The sequence below is a fragment of the Colletotrichum fioriniae genome (genome assembly GCF_027942845.1).
Source record: "Colletotrichum fioriniae strain IMI 355084 chromosome Unknown scaffold_11, whole genome shotgun sequence".
Lineage (NCBI taxonomy): Eukaryota > Fungi > Ascomycota > Sordariomycetes > Glomerellales > Glomerellaceae > Colletotrichum > Colletotrichum fioriniae.
The window spans coordinates 2,006,665-2,032,763 of NW_027076847.1; the positions used below are offsets into that span (position 1 = coordinate 2,006,665).

The 26,099-nt window shown below is 54.2% G+C and overlaps 7 protein-coding genes across 7 annotated transcripts; 3 read left to right on the forward strand and 4 right to left on the reverse strand.

Moving 5' to 3' along the window:
- Positions 1 to 21: 21 nt before the first annotated feature.
- N0V96_009185 (uncharacterized protein) lies at positions 22 to 513 on the forward strand (the record flags this gene model as incomplete). The annotated part of the gene is made up of 3 exons (XM_053189124.1): positions 22 to 39; positions 117 to 311; positions 370 to 513. 3 exons carry the CDS (start codon positions 22 to 24, stop codon positions 511 to 513), a joined length of 357 nt encoding a protein of 118 aa, XP_053053890.1.
- A 247-nt stretch (positions 514 to 760) lies between these two features.
- On the reverse strand, positions 761 to 1,939 carry N0V96_009186 (uncharacterized protein; the record flags this gene model as incomplete). Its single annotated transcript, XM_065758569.1, has 5 exons — positions 761 to 1,262; positions 1,323 to 1,470; positions 1,530 to 1,661; positions 1,721 to 1,741; positions 1,819 to 1,939. The coding sequence occupies 5 exons, from the start codon at positions 1,937 to 1,939 to the stop codon at positions 761 to 763; spliced, it is 924 nt and encodes a 307-aa protein (XP_065612962.1).
- A 1,575-nt stretch (positions 1,940 to 3,514) lies between these two features.
- N0V96_009187 (uncharacterized protein) lies at positions 3,515 to 4,234 on the reverse strand (the record flags this gene model as incomplete). Its single annotated transcript, XM_053189126.1, has 1 exon — positions 3,515 to 4,234. The coding sequence occupies one exon, from the start codon at positions 4,232 to 4,234 to the stop codon at positions 3,515 to 3,517; it is 720 nt and encodes a 239-aa protein (XP_053053892.1).
- A 6,059-nt stretch (positions 4,235 to 10,293) lies between these two features.
- Positions 10,294 to 11,973, forward strand: N0V96_009188 (uncharacterized protein; the record flags this gene model as incomplete). The annotated part of the gene is made up of 1 exon (XM_053189127.2): positions 10,294 to 11,973. One exon carries the CDS (start codon positions 10,294 to 10,296, stop codon positions 11,971 to 11,973), a length of 1,680 nt encoding a protein of 559 aa, XP_053053893.2.
- Positions 11,974 to 12,719: 746 nt separating this feature from the next.
- NdufS8 (ndufs8, ubiquinone oxidoreductase 23 kd subunit) lies at positions 12,720 to 13,675 on the reverse strand (the record flags this gene model as incomplete). Its single annotated transcript, XM_065758570.1, has 2 exons — positions 12,720 to 13,088; positions 13,358 to 13,675. The coding sequence occupies 2 exons, from the start codon at positions 13,673 to 13,675 to the stop codon at positions 12,720 to 12,722; spliced, it is 687 nt and encodes a 228-aa protein (XP_065612963.1).
- A 721-nt stretch (positions 13,676 to 14,396) lies between these two features.
- On the forward strand, positions 14,397 to 15,037 carry ACP2 (mitochondrial acyl carrier protein; the record flags this gene model as incomplete). The annotated part of the gene is made up of 3 exons (XM_053189129.1): positions 14,397 to 14,639; positions 14,794 to 14,923; positions 14,991 to 15,037. 3 exons carry the CDS (start codon positions 14,397 to 14,399, stop codon positions 15,035 to 15,037), a joined length of 420 nt encoding a protein of 139 aa, XP_053053895.1.
- A 1,591-nt stretch (positions 15,038 to 16,628) lies between these two features.
- Positions 16,629 to 19,016, reverse strand: N0V96_009191 (uncharacterized protein; the record flags this gene model as incomplete). The annotated part of the gene is made up of 3 exons (XM_053189130.2): positions 16,629 to 18,134; positions 18,405 to 18,523; positions 18,860 to 19,016. The coding sequence occupies 3 exons, from the start codon at positions 19,014 to 19,016 to the stop codon at positions 16,629 to 16,631; spliced, it is 1,782 nt and encodes a 593-aa protein (XP_053053896.2).
- Positions 19,017 to 26,099: the final 7,083 nt, after the last annotated feature.

Consider the following 26,099-nt stretch of genomic DNA (forward strand, 5'->3'; position numbering starts at 1 on the left):
ATTCATCCCAATATCGCCGCCATGTCGCGCACAACGAGTGTATGTCTCTCCTCTCTGCCTCCCTTCACGCCCTTCCCAACCATCGCGTCACCCTCACTAACACCATCCTCCCACAGCAAGCGTACAAGCACATGAGGTCTGCCCTTGCCTTGTGGCCCAAGGACAACCTCCGCCCCGAGACCCAATTCAGCGAAATCATCCAGAGAGGCATCGAGAGGAGGTATACCAAGCCCAATGTCGTTGACGAGGCCAAGGAGCTGAAGCAGGCCAACGCCATGTTTGCCCTCACCGACGATCGCTTCAAGAAGAGGGTAAGCTGTACCAAGACCTCTCGTCTGTAATTGCAAACCTCTAACATACATCGCATAGTTCCCCCTCAATGGCGAGCTGTTGAAGCCCGAAAGCCAGCCGACATACTTCCAAGACCTGTTGAGAGAGCTCGAGGAGGCCCCGACGCGAGGATGGCTACAAAACATGTCCAAGAAGCTGTCAGGCATGTTCAGGCTTCAATGATGATGGAATAAAGAAAGAACAACACAAGAAAACGACGACACACACACAAACACAAGGCACCACCAATAATGGCATCCAACAGCGGAAAGGAAGCCTTCTACATAGCAGGGGCATGCTTGACATGATTGTCTAGGCCCTATGTACCATATCTTGTACAAAATCTGTACCCTGTATAGTGGAACTATCTATACCAAAACAAAACAAAACCTAGAACCTCAACGCCATTGTATTCTGTAGCAAGTCCTTCTTAGATGTATCTTCCCTCAGGGTCGACCTTATTCATGAGATCCATGCTCTTCTCGTACATGGTGAAGACGAGACCGCCGCTCACCACAAGACGCGCCAAACGCGGCAGCGCCCCACTCCACAACGTCAAGACACCCTCCTGCTTCAGGATCATGGCAGCGCATCGGAACGAGTTGCCGTACTGCTGCCGTGCCGTGATACTCTGCATGCGCGTCTTGATCGTGTCGAGGGGCTGTGTGGCGTAGACTGTGATTAATCCCGCAATGCCGCCCATGGCAAACGTGCCTACGGCGCCCAGCTTCTCCCCCGGTGCCGTGTAGGACTCGGCCATCTGCTTGAGGGCGTTGTACGCGCTGAACCGGACAGCGCTGTTGGCCGCCTGGCGAGCCGTCGTAGGCACGAAGCCCTGGAAGAATCCGCGGAGACCGCGCTCGCGGGCAATAATGGGGACGGCGCTGAGGAAACCCTTCATTCGCGGCTTACCAGACTTCTTGTCGTCGATACTGCGATCACGTTGTCAGCAATGATGGAGTGCCATTGATGGCGCGGAGAAAAAGACTCACAGCGTAGTCTTGATGCTCTCAAAGGGAGTGACAGCAAGGGCCGACTCTGTCACACCGGCGCCGAAGCCGGCGATGACCGTCTTCGGGCCAGAGATGTTGCCGTCGGCGTCGGAGAGGAGTGTCTTGTACTGGTCAAAGGCAACGAATCCTGTATATCGGGCGTCAGCAAGCACGAGACAATTGCCCCGGGATAGCTGCTTCACGTACGAATTCCCGCCTTGAGCGAGTTTCCAATGATCAACGTGGTGCATCCCGCGTACCATTGCGCGCCGAATGGCGGCCACGGCAGCTTCTGTCCGGCGCCCAAGTTTCGGTTCAACTGCGACCGGGTCTTGGCAACTGTCGAGGAAGGGTTAGAGTGTCAATCGCAGTTGGGGAATCGGTTGTGGTCGTCTTACATTCGGCAGGGTACGTGATGGCTGTGTCATGAGAGTCAGCTTTTTGTTGTGCTATATTGGTGCGTCATCGGGGCACCGCAAAGAGTAGAGGGACTCACCAATCTCAACAGCGCCGGCCGTAGATCCAGCCAGAATGGATCGCAGGACCGTCGGTCCACCCTTCTTGACGGGCTGCGACTCATCCTTGGTCGCCGCGGTGGCACTCGTCGCGGTCGACATTTTGGAGGAGGAGGAGGAGGATCTGCGGAGCGTGCTGGAGTTTGTCTGCCGGACGGGCACTCTTTTTTTTTTTTTTGGAGGAAGCTTGACGTGCAGGTGCAGTCCTGCGTCCGAGATCGCGGGATGTGGAGACTCTGGAAAGCCGAATGGTACGTACCAGCTAGTGGTCTGACGACATCTTGGCCGCTGACCGTGCATACTATCAACACACCGAGGTACCTCACCACTACACCGAGATGCCGAGACAATGATGACCTACATCAACAGCAACCTTTCTTCGAGTGTCTACATATCACATGGAGGATGCGTCTTTAATCTAGGGATTATCAACTAGACATTTTCTGTCATACCTGTAACTGAATACCTCGTTTCTCAGCTAGTCATCTTTGGAGTCCATAATATACAAACGCGAGCATAAACAGGCACGTTGGCTTCCAGTCTGGACTGACCACTATTACAGAGGTGGTCATAAGATCAACAGTGTATCAGAACCAACCAGTCTATATTGTGGCGCATACTGCCTCTTGTTGGCATAGATGAAAAGTGGAGGGCATTGACAAAAGTTGATGTTATTGTCGTGGCCATCCGAGATACCGGAGGCGCGATATTTGGTTTTCAACCCGCCGTCTTGTTTTGGCCAGCGACGAAAACGGATGGTCTTGATGGAAACTTCTATATGAGCTGATTTCAGGACCAGTCCAAATGCGCGTCAAACGCTTGATCCAGGCTGCTGGAGTCTTAGACATAGCATATGAGTTTTATCCGACAAACATGTCTGGAATGTATTTCTTGAATATGAATTCCATTCTATTCTCAAACAATGAAGGTAAACGAAACAGAAATTTGGAGAGTATTTACCGATGCTATCTTGTTCCTAGTATGCTTTTGGATTAGTAGTTCCAATACAGCATATTTCACATCTGTATTAACTCAATATGAATCCCTGACGTGAAGATTATGACGATATTTATTGTTAGCAACGCAAAAAACTTGATCTTGCAACTTTGCTTTTTAGCTGAGATACCTGCTCGAGTCTACAGGGTCGTCGCGGTCATTTTCACGAATTTCGGAAAGACAGGCAATATTCACGCTGCTCAATGGTAGGAAGTTCTCTTTTGGAGCAATAAGCTGATCTGCTTTCTAGATACCGATTTCCAAGAAACAGTTTATTTAAGACTGCCCTTGTTTGACTTGCCACATCACTACCTACACGATTCATTGAAGCATAAACTAAATGTTATCATCAGAGCACATTCTCTTTCCCAAACCTTAATTTGAGTTCAGCACGGGCAGATGGGGTAAACAACATAAGCTTAATTCACACATCATTCATGTCATTCAAAGTTTTATATTCTGTATACTATATGCGATAGGGCTTTGTTCTTTTTAATGTTGACGAATTGTCGACAAAAGTCGGTCACGGCGACGGATCAAACATATTGCATGGCAAGAGGTTGAATTATGGAACCTGGAAGCAGCCATGGGCACGTCTTCCTAGTCTGTCAAAGACTATGTAGTATATACAGTGAAACCAATCCTTCTTGTAGTAGCCGCAGGCTTAAGTTGCTAATGCATTTACTGCATCTTGGGGACCTTGATGGTGGCAATCTTCCAGACCTTGTTGCCGTTGCTGGCAGCGAGTCCGGTGTAGGTGGCACCCTGGCTGACACCAATGGTCTTGCCAAAGTTGGCATCGGCGCTGGAGAGAGTGATGGTGGTGTCGGAGTAGATCTGCTCAGCAATGGTACCGGTGCAGCCGTCGTTGCACTCGGTGCCGGTTCCGTATCCTCTCATGAAGGGGCCGTCCTTGTGGTCGAGGGTGCTGATGACCTTGTTGGTGGCAGTGTCGGTGACGGTCTGGCGCCAGGTGTCGTTGTCGTCGAGGAGGTCGTACTCGATCTTGATCTTCTGGGTTCCCTTGACGGGGGCAGAGGTCGTGCTGTCGATCTGGCCAAAGGAGCCAAAGACGGAGGCACGGACGCACCACTCGCCGGCGACGGCACCGCACCAGCTGTTGTCGGGCCACGACTCGAGGGTGGTCTGGACGAGGTTGCCGGTGCCGTTGGACATGCCGGGCCAGAGGAAGAGGACACCAGCCTGGGTGGGGGGAGCAGCACCGGGGGTCAGGTAGGTGACGGCGTTGATGATGGTGGAGGTGGTGGGGCCGAGGGAGACGGCGCCGCCCCAGGAGTCGCGCTTGGCGACGTTGTTGGAGGGCTCCTCGCGGCGGAAGAGGCCGGGGAAGGCCATGGTGGTGGCCGGGAGGGCGGCCAAGAGGAAAGTAGCGAACTGCATTGTTGCGGTAGTGGGTTTGTTTTGAAGAAGCGAAGGACTGGATTGGAGAACGAATGTAAAAGGTTTGTGAAAAGGGCTGAAGAAGTGAACGTATGTGCTGGAGACTAGAACCAAGATTAAAGAGGCTGACACTCGAGGAGAGGCATCTTTATACAGGACATTCAGAGTCTTGGCCTTTCAGTCCCCAACATTCCTAGCGTGGGAGCCGCTTGACGAGATGAGAGGAGTTTGATGCAACGCAGTTGAGTCCCAAAAGGAGAGGGAGTGTGTTCTGGCCCGCCTACTTTGGCATGGACGGGGATGTTCTCCATTCGGATTCCTGATGGGTACGGTAGCACACGGAGTAGTCCATCGCGTATGTTTGTCGTCCAAGAGGACCAAGACTAGGGTCACGGCAGAGGATGCTACGTTGAGGGGCCCGAAGTAGAGTGGTGGATCGGTTCGGACGACAAGAACATGGGATGTAAAATTCCGGAGGAACATTGTTGGATTCGATGGAAGAATCTTTCCTGTTGGTCCATCGTCGTGAAAGAGGGGCCAAAATGGCGTTGTAGTTGTTTGTTGGAAACACTAGCCGAGTCGAGCCCTGCCATGCTCGGCCGAGTCTGGAATAAGGTGGCCCCTTATTTGAGACCGTTATAGCTTTGAAAGGCCCAACTTGTCGGGCCAGTGGCGGCAAACCGAGTACGATAGGCGGGAAATTACTGCCCTTTCAAAAAGTCTCAAGGTAGGCTTTCATGGCGGATACTACACTCTCACTGGGAGACTCTAGAAAGTTAGGAACAATATATAATGGATCTTGCGCTTCGTAGGCGAATGACCTTTTTCGCCCGCAGTGCCGTTTAGCCATATTAAGGAAAGCGAATCCGAAGAGAGCTCATGACTTTAGCTTCATGCTGGGGAAATCTGAAGGAGAGATTCTTCTTTGGGATCCTCCACAAGCCAAGTCGGCAGTTGGACCGAACCACGATGTCACGAAGCCAATCTACTTTTGGAGTCGTACATTCTCCCACCAGTGGTAGCGCGGCTCATGTGTCGGCAGGGACCATCAATATCGGGGTGGTATCCGATCAATTGTCAGTAATGGGCATGTTACATTTTGGTCTGAGAAGGACTCTGTCTTGGCCTTTGGCCCTGATGATGATAATGATGATGAAGGTGATAGTCTTATGAGTTTGCGTTTGAGGTAAAATTTGGTGGCAGCGATTCCCACGACTTGCCTGCCAAGCACATCCACATGAGTAAAAAAGTCATGAATCGCAGTGAGTACTGATAAATAGAGTGAGCCCCTGACTCTCTCAAGTGAAAAATCGAATGAGAAACGACGGACTATTCCCACCCGGTCTTGTAAGTGGGCGACTGCCGGATAACCGCCATGTGACGTAAGCAATCAATTTCTTTAAAACAAAGGGGTAAAGTAAAGTAGGACTGAATAGGGAAAAACAGCCGGTAAGCATTTGGAAACGTCGAAACGTCGTATCCAACGAGACGGTATTCAATTCCTTTTAGAGGACGTTTTTCGCACTCGATTCACACTTGAACAATGATATAAGTCAAGAGAGAAAGTTAAAGTGTTGGTGCTGGGCAGATTTTCAACCTCGCATCGTCGGGTGCCGAAACTCTGTTTCTCTCTCTCTCTCTCGGTCTTCGGTAGTTTCGCACGCACGGGGCCGGATGCATCATGCACACGGCCAATTTTTCACAAGTCGAGTTGGTTGCGCGGTGACGGGACCGGTCTTGGAACCTCCTTGGCGACCGGTGGAAACTTGGGAACTGCCGTGCCGTCCGCTTGGGTTTTCTTCCCACCTATTTGGATCCCCCAGACCCCAAGATCGCCGTTGATTGACCCTTTGAATTCTCCGGAATGACGAGCAGACGATGTCAATGGCCAGATCTTCTCACCAGACAGTAGCTGATAACTCGACCATTCTGACATGTGCACACAGTCATCACAGTATGAACTTACCACAACCTCCATCCCAAGAAGGCGAGGATTCATTTGGACGCCCGGCTGTGCTCGAAGCTATCACCCTGGCATTGGATCATGAGGATTCACATAGTGACCGCGATAGTGGAGGTGTTCGTCGCGTGAGATCATAGGATTCGTCACGGATCAACATCCTTGGTGACGAACAATGCGAAAAATAGCACAGATGCGCGCAGAGAGAGACAAGAAAACCCAGCTGGCCGTCTCCATTGATGTTCACCTAGCCGGGGTGAGTGACATCACTATCAACCTTAACCTCCCTCGTACACATCATCGTCAACGTCGCCCACTGTGATCATGATCGTGTGCGCAAAGGTGGTGCACGCAAAGTGACCGAAAGAACGGCTGGCGCGGAAATAGGGGCCATCAAGCCTTGGAACGGTCGACAGGTGAGCAGTCAGCCACGTCCGCGAGACGAAGCTGGGAGACCCAAGCCTTCGAGGTTGACGAGTTCCCACCTGCCAGCTGGCCGGCAAGGACATGCCTCGCTCGTCGGCAGCATGTTCAGTTCCGAGTCAGCGAAGAGGCCGAAGCTAGACTCCACATAGGGGAGAGTCTCAGCTTACTTAAGGTATTCGAGACAGCAAAAGATGGCAGACGGCAAGTTTTCCAGGGGCGCAAGTGTGGCTCAGCGCAAAGTCTTTTGACATTCCTACGGCACAGTCAGCCAGCTACGGCCCAGGCACGACGCACAGGGGACAACACGCGCAATGTCGGGGTCCCTGGCATTGCCGTGTCCAGGGTCTTGCGGTACCTATGCGCGGGCGGTTGTGGACAGTTACACAGTACTCCATATAGTCTCATCGACGCCACAGCGGACCTGGACCCTTGAAGTTGACGTGGATACGACCGAAGATCCGGTGCGGTGCGTCACAATTGTGAGATGCTTGACGTTTCGAGGCGGCTATTGTCTATGTATGCGGGAATACGGGCACTGGCTGTTGAACCAATCTTTGTACAGCCATGCCGTAACTTACCAACCACTGTGCCATTCAAGAACTTCCAAGTGCTTAGAAGAGATGACTGAGTTGTTCGATAGCAACCCGCAAGGCCTTCCATGAGACGGGGATAGGATCGGGAGTAGTGATGAAGGGATCCCCCCCGCTTGAGCCCTACGATAACTGACTCTTGAGATTGAGACTGCTTTGACTGCCCAGCTCCAGAGAGCCTGTGGATGCCTTTCAAGTGACGTTGATCTTCATGCGGATATGCTTATTCGTCAGAGTCAAATGGGCTGCAAACCTCTTGTGCAATGGACATCCTCGTAAGGGAAAGCTCCTCCCAGCTCGGGCCCCTTGGTCCCCAGCATGTCCTGGCCCTACCCGCATAGGAATGTAACCCTCTAGAGACTTTTGCATCCCCTCATCGACATATACTCGTGTAGGGGAAGATGAAATATGAACCACTAGGTAGTGATATTCAATGCGGCTGCGGCACGATCACTTGGAGGTTTGGTTTCAGTTGTGGACAATCTCAGGCGTTCATGGGACCCTGAAGAGGGAATCCGAGACCATTGGTCGTCATCCCGCGTGAGAGGCGAGACATTATGTGGCCAGTCACGGAGCACAATCAGCCTCGATGAAGCTCTGGCGCTAGTTCAAGCAAGAGCTGAAGCATGGGAGATGGCAGGGCTGCTCAGTTCTCACTGAGGTGCTCAAGTCGTGTACGTACGGATAGTCTAGCCATCCCACTTACTGCTATTCGTGTATTGTTGTACAGAAGGTCACCCACACTAGAAATCTGCAGAGTTCCGCGAAGAAAAGGATGCAAAAAATAGCACAAACCCCCTCTCTTCCCGCCCCAAGTCCCCCAAAATCCTCCCGAGAAGATCTTCCATGCATATCGCAACTCTCCGATGCATACAAAGTTCAGACTGAACTTCTGAAGCATCGAGACGTGAAAAGAGGGGAAAGAGCTTGCCTCCCACCACCAAACTCGCAGAGTCAGCATCTTCACTTCTGCTCAAAACCTCATCTTCCCATCTCATGCCAAGAACAGCACAAACCACCAACTGCCCACTCTCATTTCACAAGACAAAGCTCTGGACCCTGTCAAGCCCAGATCATTAATTTCAGCCTTTTCAGGTGCCGTCGCTGACTCCGAACCCATCACGGCATTGGGAGCACAGTCTCTCCCTCCCGGGCTTTAGAAAAGCTTCAGAAGTAATCAAATAACATCGCACCGGCGCCGGCACCAAGAAAGACGACCTTCAAGACCTTTCATCACCAAGGTTACGGAACGGACACGTACACAGCACCGCGCTGCAAAGTCACCAGCGCCGCCATCTCGCTACTTTTCATCACATTGCAGCCCAGCCCAGCGCAGCATAGCACAACACAGCACAGCACAGCCACATCCAGCTTACGACTCGTTTTTGCCATTGGATGAGTCTCAACCCGCCAAGTCGACAGAGAAAGAGAAAGAGAGACAAGCATTAAGCAGAAAGCTCGCTTCCACGCTTCTTACCAAGGGACCGTCGGTCTCCGCAGTTGAAAGCGATCCAAACAGTGCCGACACATCCCAGCAACTTGAGAGCTTTCGTCTTTGCCAACTTGGAAGAAGAGAGAAGACGACAGGCCCTTTTTTTGCGGCTCGCCAGGCACCATATTCCCGTACATCCCTTCCGCGCCGCTACTGCAGATCCGGGGACTTGCTTCTCTTGTCCTGCCCGTCGTTTCTATTTTTCTCGTTTCTTCTTTGAAGGGTCTACTCGCCTCATAGTACTTACAATAGAAAAAACGAAGTAAGGTACACCTCATCGCCAGCACAACGAGCCAACCACTTCTCACTCCCTCGCTTTACTCCCACTCTCTACGAATACACGCGAGCAAACAACTGGAGCATCGAGCAGCAAGATACCCGTACTTCGTACCCACCAGGCAACACACGCGCGATATTAGTATCTCTCATTCGCCCCTCTTCTACTTGCTCGTTCGTCTTTCTGCGAGACTGCATCCACGTCAGCCCTCGCCGTCTTTTAATTCAAACGCCCCCAACCACCCGTCCTGCAGCTGCAGGTTGATCACATCTCGCTCAGATTTCATCCACCACCACCGACTACGCGATACTCTTTACAGCGCTCTGCATCCGAAATTCACTTTTGCATTGCCAAATTCATCACACTCACCAATCTCACTCGCATTGTGTCCAACAAACAAAAGATTCACCACCAACACTTACCACTCACACCCGTCGCCGTATACAAACCGAACGAGAGAGAGACCGAGCCAAGTGAGATTTACTAGATGAAGTAAATCTTTTCCCTCATTTAAGCTCAACCTTTTTACAAAAACTCTCCATCACAACCCCGTTTTCCTGACCCACACCAGCTCCAGCCGTGACATTTGACAGCGCCAGCTCCCTGGTCTCCCCTCTCGCTCGCTGCTCACATCCCCGTCGTCCACGGCATTTGGCCCTTGAGTTGAGTATCCATAAGGCACAAGGGAGTACCTATTGAGTACTCTTCAAGTGCGGGCGGGCTGTGAACCTCCCGCCTCACATCACCTCTTGGCTCAGCCACCCTTTTCACTCACACACCACACCACACCACCACAACAAACACTTAACCACCCGGAAATCCTTCCGCCAACCTACATCGAGCCAGATATACTCGCAACCACCTCTTCCTGCCCCTCTGCTTGGGCACACTTGAAGCGGAACACAAAGACATTTATTCTTTCTGATAAAAATGTCTACACAAGTTGAGGCTAGGTCTCTGACCTCGCTCAATTACCTCGCCGCAAATCCCCCGCAATACCCTCACAAACCAGCCGATCAACGTCAAGATCCCCTCACACTCTACATCTCACGTGTACCCGGCACGCGAGGTAAGTCTCTCTCTCTCATCTTCACTCTCACGATCACAACTTCTAACGTATGAAACCCTGCAGACGTCATCTTGACAACCTCAAAACCTCATCTCAAAAATGTCACCAGCGAAGATGTCGCAAACTCGTTTTACTACATCCACTTGGAACTGCCCAGTGATGGCAGCCACCCATACCATCCAAACTTAGCGGCTGGATCTCAGCAACCTCACCATCTACGGAACCCGGACACGCCTAGGTCTAGCATGGATAGCACCCGTAGCACGGCTCAGATCCGGAGGAAACCCGTCGGAGGCACAAAGGTGCCCTCACCGCCAGCCGACCCAGCCCGCGCTCATCTTCCCCCGCAAACACAGACTCAGACTCAGACTCAGACTCAGACTCAGACTCAGACTCAGACACAACCTCCGACTTCCGGCTCACATCCAGCGGCCGCCGGCAATCGCAACTCCAGCCTCTACGGCTATGGAACCGGGAATGCGACGGGGTACGGCATCGGCTACGGCACAGGCAACGACCCCCGCCAACCCCGGTGGACAGAGGACCGCCCGGAGCTTCCTCCGCGACCAACATCCCACTCACCTCCGGCCCCCCCGGTACGCAAACCCGTTGGCCCGCGAGCCATCCCGACCCCGGCACCCGACTACGACGCGCCTTTTGCCTCCAGACCTCCTCCTCCCGCTGCTGCAGACCTCCACCGCGCCTCTCCCTCCCAGTCTCCCTCCCGTATGCCGCCGCAGCAGCAGGAACCCTCCTCGTCGCCGGCGCGTTCACGTCGCTACTCCCGTCCGACCTCTGTCTACCGCCAACAATCTCGCTCTCCCTCACCGAACCGTTTCCACAACACAAAGGAGGTCCCCTACACCCTCTCCCTCATCCGCCGCGACCCGAGCACGGGGAACCAGTGGAACGTAGGCCGCGTGGCCTCCCACCAGCTCGAGGACTCTGGCGACGACGGGTACGAGTACTTCTCCTTCGACTCGGCAGGTCTCTCAGCTCACGACCGCCGGCGCGCAAACGCCCCTCAACCCCCCATCAACATCCGCCTCGAGTCCTCCGGCTACGCAAAGTTCCGCCACATGCCTCTGCGCCAGAGCGTGGATATGCCGCGGACATCAACGACGACTGCGCCCCCTTTTGCAAACTCGGAAGACGCGCTGAACCACCTTCAGCAACAGCAGCAGCAACAACAGCAACAACAGTCACCGGAGGGCGGCTTCTCCCGCCAAGTCGTCATGTCCTACGCCAAATCCTGGTCCTCCAACATTCGCGAAAAGTTCAGCTCTCGGTCGCGCTCAGGCAGCCTGATGGACGAAGGCGACTCAGTCCCCTTTGGTTCGCCGCCAGCGAGGTCTACCCATCGCCACTCACGCCAGCTGAGCGCACACTCGACGGGCTCCGTCTCTTCTAACGGAAGCGACTCGGGCCCCATCATCACCCAGCCGGGCCACGGCCTCCGGCCTCAGGGTTATGTGTTTGTCTCGCCCTGGGACGGCCGCTGCGAGTTCCGCACGGGGAATGCCGGGCGTAGTGTTAAGTGCAGACACATCCTGCCCACGGCTGGCGGGCTGAGTAACCCGCTCGCGCCGTCGAGTTCGTCGTCGTACTCGACCAGCGTGAGCGAGTTGCGGTTCAACTTGCCCAGCACGGAGATTTTCAAGCAAGAGGGCAAGAGGGAGCAGCTGAGCGGGCACTTTAGCCGGCTCCTCAACGTCGGTAACCGAAACGGCGAGTATAGCGACGAGGACGAGCCGCCTAGCCCGTTTGATCTGAAGCTCGGCAAGGAGAGGGCGGGCGGTGGCAACAGGGGAAAGAGGGCCATGTTGGGCAAGCTGATCATCTACCCCGAGGGGCTGAAGATGTTGGATCTGGTGGTGGCCGCCAACATGGGTGTTTGGTGGGGAGCTTGGGAGAAGACGTTTTGATTGTGAGATGCGTAGGGGCGTAAGGGTGTAAAGGGTGTGGCCCATGTCTATGATGAAGAAGACGTTACAAGATTTCTTCTCGCGGTATCAAGCCGGGGAAATACGGAAGAAACGGAAGCGTGTCATTTCGCAAAGGTCGCTGGCGTTGTCGAAGCTTGCTTGGCCCATGGTATATTAGAGCGAGGCGTTTGTCGGATTGTATCTTCTCGCCATGAATGTCAATCCGCGAGGTCATGGGGGATGAACATTTGATAGAGACATTTGTCTATAAAGCTGCACTAATAACCATCTTCTCAAAATTCAACCTAAACGCCCCGTCCCAACGTGATGCGAATCTACATGGCATACATCTGGAAGGAAAATGACATGAAACGCAATGACTTTGTCAACGCAATGCCTTTCTTTTTGCGATGCCATCACTCAAGATCGGGGGCGACGGTGGTCAACAGACAAAGAAAAAGGTTGCTTTTCGCGAGAGATATTTACACAAGTCTAGCCGACCCCGACCTGTCTGTAGAAATACACAACATGCCAAGATCACTGCTGCCGCGGCCCTTCGTTGTCCTGCGACCGTCGTCCCCTCGCGTCCGCCTCGATGTGTCCATCCTTCAGGCATTAAAGTTGCAAAAGAGGCAAGAAAAAGGTGTGGTTCCTCGGCTTCTCGCTCTCTACCGCCACCGCCACCACGCCCTCAACCAGGAAAAAAAAATCCCTTCTTTCTTTCGTGTAGGTGAACAAGCCTGGTCTTATCTGTAGGGGGCATCGGCGCGGATAACGGCAGCCAACTCCGGCTCCCACTTGTCACCGTTGGACAGCAGCTTCTCCTTGTTGTACAGCAACTCCTCGCGGGTCTCGGTGGCGTACTCGGCGTTGGGGGACTCGACGATGGCATCGACGGGGCACGACTCTTGGCAGAAACCGCAGTAAATGCACTTGGTCATGTCGATATCGTACTTTGTGGTGCGGCGGGATCCGTCGGCACGCTCTTCGGCCTCGATGGTAATGGCTTGAGCAGGGCAGATGGCCTCGCAAAGCTTGCAGGCGATACAGCGCTCCTCACCGGACGGGTAGCGGCGAAGAGCGTGCTCGCCACGGAAGCGGGGGGAAATGGGACCCTGAGAGAAATTCCTGTTAGTCGTCTTGCTCTTCAATGCGTGTCTGTTTTGTCCGAAATAGTCCTCTTCTTCCTCGTTGTATTCGTGGTTTCGTATGCGATGATAGCGGCCGATGCGTGTCCTCTTAATCTCGGCAACGATCCGGCTCTTCCTGTATTTCCCGTATGGGCACCACACCCCATAACCACTTTAGGGCCTCAATTCCTCCATTGTCTCTTTCTTCCCTTCCGATATGATCGCAATCGTCGAGAAAAAAATGGTTTGCTCACCTTCTCAAAGGGGTAGTAGATGGTGTAGGGCGGGCGGAAGAACTGCTCCATCAGGATGTACATTCCTCTGGCCATCTCGGACAGCAGGAAATAACGACCAAGCTTGTTCAACGTAGACTCCTGATCCTCGTCCCAGGTCTGATGTCTCTTCATGCGAAAGTTGGCAGGCGGGGGACCGGCGGGCGTGGCGTAGGTGCGCATGGCGTTGGCAGCCATCAATCTGCCGACGTGCTGCATGGCGGCCGACGAATTTCTCGCGACCGGCCTTGTTGACGCCAGGGCCAACATGGTGACGGGAAGCTGGGCCGCGGGAGGCATTGCGCTATGGTTTTCCTTTGAGGAAGAAAGGGATGCGTCGGCGCCAATTGACCGGGCAGATTTGGGGGGGTTTTTCCGGGGGTCGGATCGAGGGTTGAGGACGAACGGGGAGGGGCGAGGTTACGGCGTTGGTGAGGGAGTAGTAGGATGTCCCGGGGCGGCGATGAGAGAGCTTGACGTTATGGGACATTCGGCCATCCCAGAGGGTGCGAGCTTTGGTGCGGGATTACAAAGGGCGGCAATTGATTGGCTGTGGGGAGGTCACGTGGTTCGTTCGGGACTGGGAGGGAACGGAAGAAAAGCTCCTCAGATTCGACGACGACGGCTTCACTTGGCGGCGAAAATCAATTGATGCTGTAAAATTTTATGAGAGTATCTAGTGCTGTTTGTAGTTATTTCTCATTATTTTCATTCAACTCTCTCCATCTGGTCTGGTGATGCATCGAAATGAAGATATTCTGGGAGATCACATGACTAAGCACGTGCACCTTCCAGGAAAGCTAGCCAGGGAATACCTCGGGGGGGCGGGTGACGAGAAATTTATCATCATCACTGGCACTTCGCAGCACCCTCCTCCACTACCCCCGAAGCTCCCATCAAATCCCAGCTTTAGCCGTCAAATACCAACCGATCCTCCCATCTCCTCCATCCCCGATTCCAATTCGCATCGCCAGAGCTCCCGAAAGTCTCGTCTCTCACAGTCCACACCAATACCTCCACAATGTTCCGCACAGCAGTCCTCCGTTCCGCGGCCGCCGCCACGCGCGCCATCCGTCCCGCCGTCCAGCAGTCCGCTCCCCTCGCCCGGAGATCCCTCGTCGCGCCCCAAGCTGCCTTCCGCGCCGCTCCCAAGGCCATTTCCGTTCGCATGTACTCTGCCGCCGCCGGCCTGAACAAGCAGGAGGTTGAGGGCCGCATCTTTGCTCTGCTCCAGGGTTTCGACAAGGTCAACGACCCGGCCAACGTACGTCACCTCCTTCTCGCCCTTTGCCCTTTACCCTTTGCCCTCGCCATCCCCCAAATCTTGCCAGCATTCACTATCCACTCGCATCAATTCAGTTGCGCTTCCGTAGCTACCAAAAACAGTAAAACTGACCCGCGTCTGTTCGCAACTGTAGATCAAGTCCAACGCCCACTTCGCCAACGACCTTGGCCTGGACAGCTTGGACACCGTCGAGGTTGTCATGGCCATTGAGGAGGAGTTCAGCATTGAGATCCCCGACAAGGATGCCGACACCATCCACTCAAGTATGCTCTCTCCATACAGCCCTTACCACGTTGAACGGCCCAAGTACTAATCTACTACCATCTACAGTCGACAAGGCGGTCGAGTACATTGTTAGCCAGCCCGATGCCCACTAAATATCCCAATTCCACTTCCTCCACACCGAATCCGTCTCCCCGGCGGTCTGTACAATAACCTGCCCCCCCTTTCGGGCATCGACCACGCCACTCGCAACTAGAACGGGAGGGAAACGAAAGACGCTGTGTCTGCTCTTGAGGAACTCTTTGTTTTCGGGATTGGGGGCAAAAAAGAGGGACGGACAGAGAGAGAGCGAGAGAGAGAGAGAGAGAGAGAGAGAAGCACACCGGCTTATCTTTGTGTTTGTGGGTGGACGGTTCCGTACGATAGCCCACGGCGCGGCCTCCGCGCATAAACGGCATGGCGACATGATCTGGAGTTGGACAATCTCTGGGCCCTGTTGACGTTTGCCTTGTATTAGTGTATAGATTTTCGTCACCCATTGGCGGGGTTTTTCTTCGTGACTATTCCTCTTGTTTTTGTGTCCGTCCTAGCGGTCTATTGATTCAATCTGTGATTTGCTTGGACTCCGCGGCCAGTCTTCAGGAAGAGGACATTGCAATTCTGAGGATATCGGAATAGCTCGGGATCGGCAGATACAGCGCATACATCGAGCGATATGCGGACCAGCCGAGTGCTCACACTAGGTACCTTACCACAGCAAAAGTCAAATCAGGTTGTGTTTGTTACCTTGTGCATACAAAAGTCGTCATACGTACTGCCTCAGAATTGTGATGCCCTCAATTCAATAGATAATAATACCATTCGTGCGGCCATTGCCAGTCTCCAATAAAAAATCAGCTTTTATATAATGAACGAAAATTAGACGGTTAGTTAGTATCTGCTTTTCCTCTTCCAGGCGTCTCTAATGCGGTGTCAAGTCACGCAGCCAGCCGACCTGTGACTTTTGTGCCAGCCAAAGCCAGATATTTCTCCCCAGTCATCCGTTGCCTCCCCCCAAGTAGCCAAGTTTCAGAAGCTGATGCCATTCCTCTGCTTGACGTGTACAGGATTCCCCGCCTACTTTAAGCATCGAGAAGCCACACTTCCTTCACCTATCGTAGGTAAAGGCGAAGGAAACCCATACGTCCCAAGAGTTTGACAGCGGATTCTTCATATTTGCGAACGATCCTATCTTGAGCCAGTTGGTGGTAGTATTAATCCTCCAATGTTTGTTCAATCCTCGAGAGCCAAAAGCGACTCGGCGTCGACAAAAACTCCAACAAACTCCCTACCCTGTTGTATAAGCAAGCCACCGTGTAGATCCGATCCCTTACTCGTATCCCATTGATTTTGTAGACCGGTTGAATTTTTCGTTTTCCGTTTGGCTTTTGCCCATGCATGCTGTGAAAAATCGTGGCTGAAATATGTTCTTGATGTGTGTGTGTGTGTGTGTGTGTGTGTGTGTGTGTGTGTGTGTGTGTGTGTGTGTGTGTGTGTGTGTGTGTGTGTGTGTGTGTGTGTGTGTGTGTGTGTGTGTGTGTGTGTGTGTGTGTGTGTGTGTCGTAGAGTTTCGTCAGGGTGTAAATGTTGAGAGTTGTGAAAAGAATGCCACCGAAAGCGTGACATGTTGCAAGGCTGTCGCTATGCTTTTTCTAGTTGCCGGTGTTTTGAAGACTTCCTTCGATCCGCCATGGAGCATAGCTAGCATCAGCGCCCGCCAACGGTCTCAACGCTGACCGATGGCTCTCGCTGCTCCTTGGCCATGCCGGAACCAGAGCTGGCACCTTTGTTGGACAAGGCGTTGGCGTAGCTCCATCCACCACCAATACCGAAACCGGCCGAGCCACGCTTCCGGAGCCGTGCCGACGACTGATCTTCCTCTTCCTCCATATTGAAGACGAAGGCAGGATCCTCCTCGTCAATGGGCGTGGTGTATCGTCCCGTCACGGAGGAGCTGATAGATCCGCTCGAGACGTGACGCTCCATCGCGCGGTCGCGTTCCTTGCCAATGGGCCCAGCGCCGTTATTGCTCGGGGCTCGGCCTGTGGCCGCCAAAGGATGCAAGTGGGGGCTGCTGCTCCCGTCGTCACCCAGCCGTGTGCGCTGAAGCTGTTGTGTGAGTGCCGACATGGTCTCGCTGCCGGCACGAGAGCCGATTGGTCGGGCCATGGCACCGCCGTGACCCATCTCGTTCGAGAGCACCGAGTTTCGGAGAGGGCTTCCAACATGCCCAAAAACCGACGGTCCATGCTTGTGACCAAGCTCTTCTTCCTTCTGGCGCTGGAAAAGCGGGCCCCACCTGCTCGGGCTCGCGCCGCCGATGGGGCTGCCAAACTTGGTGCCGTTCTCGCTGCCCGGCTCACCGTCAACAGTGCGCAGAGAGCCGCGACGGGCCTTCTCGGTCGGTGTCAAGAGATCCTGCAAGTTGGACGGCACACAGTCCTCCTCCAAGAACCCAAAATTGGCCTCCCAATCGTGATCAACGGCCGACGTCTTTGGCATGCTCGAGCTGAGCATCTTTGGCTTTGCGTATCGGCTCGAATGCATGGCTCGCTTGCCAAAGTATTCCTCCGGCTGGCCGGGAGGGCTGCTGGAAGCGGTGACGTTGGCCGCAGCAAGATACTCGCTGCCACCAAATGCCGAAGTGTGGAGCATTTTGAGGGTTTCGGATGTTCGCGAATCTTTGGCGTTGCTCAGAGAGGGCGAGGGGGACTCGATGCCGAATTTCGAAGGTACAGACGAGGGCCATGGCGCGGCGGGAAATCGGGCGGCATTGGACATGCCCTGGGAGTCGAAGGATGCTGGGAGTGGCGCGTCCAGTACTGACAGTCCGTTGGCATTGACAGGAGACAAGCCGAGGCCGAATCTGGAAGCATCGTCATCGCGGGGCGAACCGTAGTTGGAACCGGGGTGGGAGTATGTGGTATCGATCGTAGGCAGGCCGTTTTCGAGGCTGGGCTGGCGACCCAGCGATTGCTGTCTCTCGTCACCGCCGTAAGGGTATGCCGAAGTATAGGGAGGGACACCTTCGCGGTACAAGCCAGAGGTAAGAGCACTGGTAGGGTGGTAGTTGGAGGCTGCCGTGGGATTGATGCGTCCGCCGAGGGCTATCGGAGAATTGCCAATCGTGACGCCATTCTTGCCATAGTTAATTCGCCGGCCGTCGGGGAGAACGTGAATGTTTGCGCATTTGGGACCGAATTTACAGTTGCCCTGTCATCAAATCAACCACATATTAGCACTCTAGCACTCTTATCTACGCCGCTCCACGGTTCCGTGACCAAAGAAGCGCAAATGATGGTTTAGTAGGCAGGGGTTGCTAGGATGCGAGGGGCACGGGCTCGAGGGTGGGATGGGTTGGGTGGTCTGTGTAGCCGAGGGGTAACAGTAGAGCAGAGCAACCGACAGGATGGAGGGGCGGAACACATGAGGATGAGGGAGTTTGTCGCGATGCTGCTCAGCTGAAGGAGGGAAATAACGCACCTTTGCAAAGTACTTGCAGATGTTCTCGGCGGCCGAGCCTAGATCGTGACTGAAAGGGCAAGCATTGCCGGCTTGACAGGCTCCTTGTCGGAAGAATTTGCAGGGAACGTGGGAAGTATCTGTAGCGCAAGAGAAGAAACGAGTCAGCCGAGGATCAAGTGCTTGATGCAGGACAGAACAAAGACAGAGGAGCAATCGCCGGTTGCTCAAGGACGGGTGCGGTGCGACGTGTTGCAGACGACACTAAGCGGCGGGAGGGAAGGCGAGGCGACCATCCCGACGAGCTTCAGCGACGTGCCATCGTAGCAGAGCCGACGTGAGACAACGGCGGGCATTGGCGGCTTCGGGAGCGAAGCGGAGAGAGAGAGAGACAGAAAGAGGGAATAGATGAATAGGAATACGACGATGGAGACGAGGAGGAGGAGGAGTAGAGACAGAGAAGCAAGGTGACGTACTCGGTGGACTGCGCGGGCCATCGAATCTGGCGGCGGAAGTGGTGGATGCGTTGGAGGCCATTGGGCTCAGGATAGGACTGGGATGGCCATTCTGTTGTTGGATATTGAGGCTGTTACTTCGCATATGGCGATATTCGGAGCCGTTGGTCGAAGGCATTTTGGCTGGAGGAGGAGGTGGAGGAAGTGTGGAGGGGGGGAATTCGAGGAGGAGGAGGAAGAAGAGGGAAAAAAGAGGAGCGAAGTGGAAGAGGCGGGAGGACACAGGCGCAGATAGTGGAGGGGAAGAGCGCGGGAGCTGCGGGCGCTGCGCCTTCAGTGGGCAGAGAGCGCTGTGGACTCGCCGAGGGGCCCCAGTTGCAGGGCAGCGAGCGGGCTGCTTTCGCCGGGCCGGAGACGGTAGTGGTGGGGACAGTCCCTCACTCTTACTCTCACTCTCACTGAGTGGAGGTTACTGAGACGAGGTCAACAGGTGACCAGTGATGGCCAGTGGTCGGTCCAAGCAGTACCGGGTAGGCTGTATGTATTGAGTATGCGTAGCTGATGGCCTGGTGATAGTGTAGGCCAGATATGAGAAAGAGGTAAGATGACAATGCGAGCTCTCAAGGTCTTGCTGCCTCGAGGTCTTGGTCTTGGTCTTGGTCCCTGAGGATCGCGCAGCAGTCCAGGCCCAGTCCACACGGTCGGTACCTGAGGTGGGCAGAAAGACAGCAATCCCAGCGGCGTAGGGAGAAGCGAATAGTGTGTGATGTGAGAACGAGTAAGAAGGCTAAGAGTGATAGAGGGTGTGGGATGTATGTGAGTGTATGTGTGTGTGCGTGTGTGAGGCGGAATGTGTGAGGTGTGAGATGTAAGGTGTGAGGGATGAGGTATGAGGTGTGAGGTGCGACAAGGATGCCGTGCGGGCGGCAAAAGCGGTGCGCCTCGGTCAGATGCGGTTTGCAAAGGTGAAGAACGATGTGAGCGTGTGAGTGTTACTGATGAGGATCAGTGATGAAATGTTGCAATCTGCTCCACTCTGATCGGGAATAAACTCAGGTTAGCAGCGACAGCGGGCGATGGGATTACCCAGCAAGCTGAGCGTTGCTTAGGTGAGGTGATCGAATGAGTGAGTGAGTGAGCAGCAAGACCACTGAGAGGGGTGTATCCCGGTGTCTGGTGCTGAAGCCGAGCTGCGTCCGTCGTCGTCCCGAGTCAGGATTCCGTCGTCGGTATCTTCAACAGAGAACCTTGGTGGAAAGGCTGCTTCTGCCAACACCTTCCTTGGCTTGGGGATCCGTAAAACGTCGAGGTCTAGTAGTGAGTCTCGTCTGCAGGTAAGAGACGAGCGACGATGCCACCAGGCCTGACTTGCTATGCAATGTAAGGACTATTGTAAGAGTCGGGCGCTGGAGCACGCGATGGAGGGGAAATTCCAAGTGGGACAGGAGGCGGCGGGGCGCGGCGTTGGTCTCGGTAGCGTTATGTAGCGCAGTGCAGAGGAAGGGTCCGTCGTTCTGATCTCTGCCCAAGTGTGCAACGATGGCGCCAGTGATGGTCTCGATGAGAGGTAGTCGATCCAAAGGGTGATCTGACGCTCTCTCGTACGGAGTATTATGCACGGATATGCGGCTGGATGAGAAGGGGTTGAGAGGGGGCGACCAGACAGATATAGCTGAGGTATCCAAAGACAAGGCAAGGCAAGGTCAGGTAAGGTAAGGTAAGGTACCAAGATAAGATGGGGGGGTTTGTAATGTCAGGCTTGCTGGATATCGTTGCGGGTGACGCGAGTGAAGTGGAACAAGCAAAGAGGAAATAGTAAAAGTGAACACGATGAACGGTCCGTGACCAGAGAGTCAAAGTTGATTCAGGTCGAGCGAGGTTCGAGGTTCTATGCTCCAGGTCGCAACTGGGGTCGATGATGGCGGAAGCTGATACCAAGATACCGCCAGATGACCCAATCGGCGAATCAGATGTTTGGCCCTCCCTCGAGCCTTGACCTGGGAGGTTGGAGATTAGATCAACTGGACCAGACAGCTTCAACATGCCAGGATCTTGCTGGAGGGCAGAGAGGCGAGTAACTCGCGGCTGGCAGAAGGGGGAAGCTCTGGGGAACGAAAGATTATGTGCGTACCTCGAAGGAGCAAGTGCTAGGTAAGCTGCAGGACCTAGTAGACTCCAGACGCAGTGACGATGTGTCGATATTTCTCTCTCTCTCTCTCTCTCTCTCTCTCTCTCTCTCTCTCTCTCTCTCTCTCTCTCTCTGTGTGTGTGTGTGTACTAGGAAGGAGAGATTGTCCCAGCGGGCGTTGAAGCGGGGGTCAAGTTGTCAAGGAGGGCGATGATAATCCCAGCTATCCGTTGCGGCAAAGATCCAGTATCCAGATAAAGCACTGCCGGTGCTCAGGGGTCATCTTTCAGGCCTGGCGGACCGTGGCGCTTCACTCGGCGCAGTGGAGGGTTCGGTAAGCAAAGTTGACGGTGTTGGTGCTGCTCTGGTGAGCTCGCTGGACTTTGGAAGCCGGAGCTTTGGTTTCTCTTACTCCCAAAAGGGCTTCGAGATGGGGTGAGGCGCGGGCGGCCAACTTTGAAGCCGCTAAGCTAGGCAGCTTCAAGAGATGGCGCTGCTCCTATTAATAATGAGATTCAGATGGTGCCAAAGTGAGAGGAATGGGACCTTGGGGACTAAAGGATGGATGCCTTCTAACGGCAGACTCGGAACCACTCACCCTCATATACCCATCTCACCACCTACCTACCTACATATCTTTCTCACTTTGAGCTGAGTAAAAGTATAAGCAATCAACAACAACACCTTCATGGACATAGCATGAAGCTCACTTCCCAAGCTGCACACTCATTTCATCCTCGTCTCATACTAAGGTAAGCTAAGGTAGGTCTCGCTTCACGACAGTACGCCCGCGATACCTCACCTCTCTTGAAGCGAGGTAGTCCAACCCATCATCCCAAGCCAGTTATACACTCCTCCCAGTATCTCGCCCACACGGCAACAGTATCCTATGTGTGCCATACCGTATCTGCCGTAGGCATCTATATCAAGGGTATCTGATGAACTCGCCTTCGCCCCCTCCTCGCTTCACCCATGCCGCCATCCATTTTGCTGCACTCCTCCTCCTTCTCCTCCTCCTCCTCCTCCTCCTCCTCCTCCCTCTTCCAAACCCATGCTCATGTCCATATCCACGCCAAGCCACGCCCGAATGCCGTGTTGGTCGAGCCTCACTTCTCGCGCCCCAAAGAGCACCCCAAGACATTCACCTTGTTCTCGTACGAGCAAACATTTGATCTTTTCCCTCTTCGTCTCTTCAGGCCTGCAGAGAAGCACACCAGTACGCACCCACCACACCTAATGTTCAATTGTCTCTACTTCACTTCTTGCCATCGTCAACCCCCCTCTCACCACCATCCGTCCAGAAGGCAGGTGGTGTGCCTCCATCACGCGGCGACCCCATGATGCACTCATTTTCTACTCCGTACCCCTCAGCCACCCATCTTGCCCAGGTCAAGACATTTAGGCTCACCGTCACGGAGGGGTCCAACAAGGGGGCCACTTCTCAATGATACATACACTTGTAAAAAATGAATGGGGAAAGGATACGGTGTCGAGTGCAGTCAGCCGTGCGTAAGGAGTGTGGTTGGAAATACTGGTTCCCTTCTCGACATATGCCGCACCTCCCATCACTGCTATGCGTCGGGAGGAGGCGAGCCAGGGACAGAGGTGCCAAAAGCGGGTGTCAATGTTGGATGGATCATGAGCCGTGGGATCGCCAGCCTCTCATACCCACCCACACCAGGGTTGCTGCCACTTCGTTACATACCGGTCATATTGAAGCGTAAAGTACGAGCGGAACCTTGTAGACACATCCAACTCCTGAGGTTTTTTCTAGAGATTTTCAAAGGCGATCGGGGAGAGCTTACGCCGCTTGCCTTCGTCTCATCTCACTCAGTATCCGTATGAGAGACTTTTATGAATCCGACTTCAATTCTCACCAAGTTCTACATCCACAATCCGTCGGCCGTTTGTCAATGACTGTGAGGCCACCCGCTGCTCTGAGCACCCGTGTCACAGTGGCAACCAGCATGCTGGGACCCTTTTCAGGCGCCTGGCGCCCTGTGCGACATCTTGACGATGGGGACCCCTCCAGCAAACATTGGTCTGCTTGCCTCGCGTTTTCAAAACTACCTTACGTCGACTCGCACCACTCGTATCGATGAGAGTCTCAGTCAATGATATGCATCTTGGATTCGCATCTCAGATGTTCGACGCATTGGGGTCGTATTTGAGTTCCAAGACCTCGAATGGCAGGAGTATTCGATATCAGAGTCCGTCAATAACATCATCAGCACCAATCATGGCCCATGCCGACGAACCCCTAAAGCCGCCCATGTCTCTCAATAACTTGCTTTTTTTTCCCTCATCTCTCTGATCTTGCATCGCAGGGTTCACTCAATGTTCATGGCAAGCCCGAAGGGGCCCGCCCAGTGTCTCGCCTATCTCGAGCCCATCTAGCATCACGGGTCTTGGTCTTTCACCTGCTGCGTTACTACCTTACCCTTCAACTGCAGCGCGACGTCTCGTCCCAAGGACACAGAGAGTTACATCAAAACCGTCACTCGACAATCTTGACTCGTCAGTCACCCGTGAGAAAAGCAACCCAGAAGGGCCGTGGGCACTTCAACTGTGGCCTGCTCCCTACAAGCTTAACCTGCCATGTCGGGCAAGGCGCGGGGCCGCGCGCGACTCGTCGCCGCTCCAGAGTTGCAGCTGTGCGACATCAAACGCAACCCGACGCGATGAATCCCACCCCACGCAGACACACACCCGCATATCGCTCGTGCTACGCAGTATTAGAGTGTATTTACGCATACAGCCGCCCGACGGGGAATACCTCTCTCAGTGCCCAGTGTCTGGAGAGACACGCAGACGAGACAGAAGAGAAGAGACAAGACTAGGCTAGACGAGCAAGATAGGGTTGATTGCTGCAGCAAAGCTCAACGAGTAAGAGGTAGCAAGTAACGATCATGTACGAATAGGTCAAGTAGCAATGTAGTTGGTAATTAATGTTAGTTACCCAAAAGTCATGAGAGACCGGCGCATTGCTCAGTCCGATCGTTGTCTTGGCTCCCTCCCGCCCTGTTCGTGCGTGCTGATCTTTGTCGTTCTTCTTACATTTCGACATCCCCACGCCGACCAAGTACCATACAGTGTTTGCTATTCTTTACCAACCCGGTGGCTTTTCAAGACTTCACCTCGCGATGTCACAAGACCCTCTCAGTAGGTATCGCAAAGTCCTGGGGGCCTTGGCCAGCCCGATTCTCGGCCGATGGCGTCTCCAGCTTCCGACGGACGCATGTCTCTCCTATAACCCAAAGGACGTGCTATCATCAAGCAACTCGACGAGGTTCTGTCAAACCCGCAGAACATACCCCGTCTTCGCTGCCTATCCGCATGATGGCCTTTCTTGACATGTTGACACTCCCGTCCTCAATCCTCTGCCATCTGGCTGGCTCGCCTCGCAGCGCAGGGGTTCAGCTACCGAGACAACGACACCTCCAGCAAGTGGCTAGGTGCTGGTTTTGTCATCTTTGCCCCGGCCGGCAGTGCCCAGTCGGTGCCTCTCTTCTCTCAAGGATTTGTTGCTCATCGGACAGTTTTCCTGGCCTGTTTCTCCTCCGCGGCGGTCCATCCGAACCCTTTCTGCCCCAGTCAAACCTGCATCTGCCTCCTCTTTGAGACCCCTTTGCAGCTTCGGCCAGTAGCCACCCGTCTCGCCGGCTCCTTTTGGGACAAGGCCAGCATAATGCAGCTACCCGACGACAGTCGCCTTCTTTCGGTGAACCGCATTGGCCAGGCCTGGCTTAACCCGATGACGCCAGCCATATCCGTGCCTTGGGAGCAGATGGCAGCGCGCCGCGCAGTGCCCCGGCAGCAGCAAGCCACCTCCTGTCTACTCTATCGTCGGCTTCCCTCGAACCCGCGTTGGTTGCGAGCCAAGACGAAATCGTACCTGTCGTGCTTTCTCGCACAAGCTCTACCCCGTGGTCGCACGGTCACATCACACAAAGATGCCCGGGAAAGGTCCGATGCTGCAGGGAGGCTGCTACGCCAACGTCGTTCAACTTCCTGTCAAACCACCATACTCCGGACAGAGTATTGCTTTCAGTCACCTCCCCCTTCGTCGTCGCAATCGCTTCGTGGATAAGGGTAGCTTGAACCTTGACCTTGAAGCAAGGCTCGTCCACCTCTCCGCGCGGCCCGCCGTCCGCCATCGCCCACGCTGATCCCTGCAACGACTAGGTTTGCCCGCTTGTCCTTCTCCTTTCTTTGCCTCCCCCCGAAGATACCTTAGGTGCTTAGGTACTTACCAACCTGCGGATACGGATACATCCTCCAAGCTTTGCAGCTCGCTGCTCGAGTGAAACATCCCAGTAGAGCCCGCATCTTCTCATGGGGAGCTCCATGTCGTCTGAACCACGGCATGCTCTTTAAAGACTGGCGGGGCCAAACGCGAAAGGCCGGCGCATCGCGCGTCTACGCCTGAAAATGAGATAGAAAAGATACATGTCTCCAAACCTATGTAACTAACACCTTGGCTTTGCCATCATTCTTGACAGGTTCTTGACACTCCTCGCACACCGAACAAGCTCGGTATTCCAAATCAGACGTGATGCCTCTACAGACACATCAAATCATGAATCATGGACCACCTAAGACGACTTTCCCGGTGACTTGAACGGCTACGCACCCTCTCCCTCTCTCTCACTTCCCCCTCTCTCTCAGTGTTTCCCCGACTGGCGGGCGTATCATTCTCATCAGCTCACCGCCTCGGACCTGTTTCACGCACACAATCGTCCATATCCAAGTAAACCAAGTTCTCGCTCGACACCACTAGCTGCCTCGTCATGGCTCCATCAACATTCCCGGGTCAAGCCACACTCTTCCCGGTCTGGACCAGTGAATCCCTTTTCGCCCTAGTACACCACTGCTTCTAGACCTTGCAGGCACTCAAAGACTCATAGTCCTCGGACCCCAGCGCAGCAAGGATGTAAGGGTTCCCATTCCCTACGCCGATCTCTCCTCAGCCTCCCCGCCGTTTGCTCTTGACGACTTCACGACCAACCCCCACCCTCCATCACGGCACCCCTCCTTCACCACCTAGGTCGATTTCTCAACTTGTCCGCCCGTTCCGTTCACCCCATCACATCAAGACCATGTTAACTGGCTACACCCTCTCACATTTCTCAC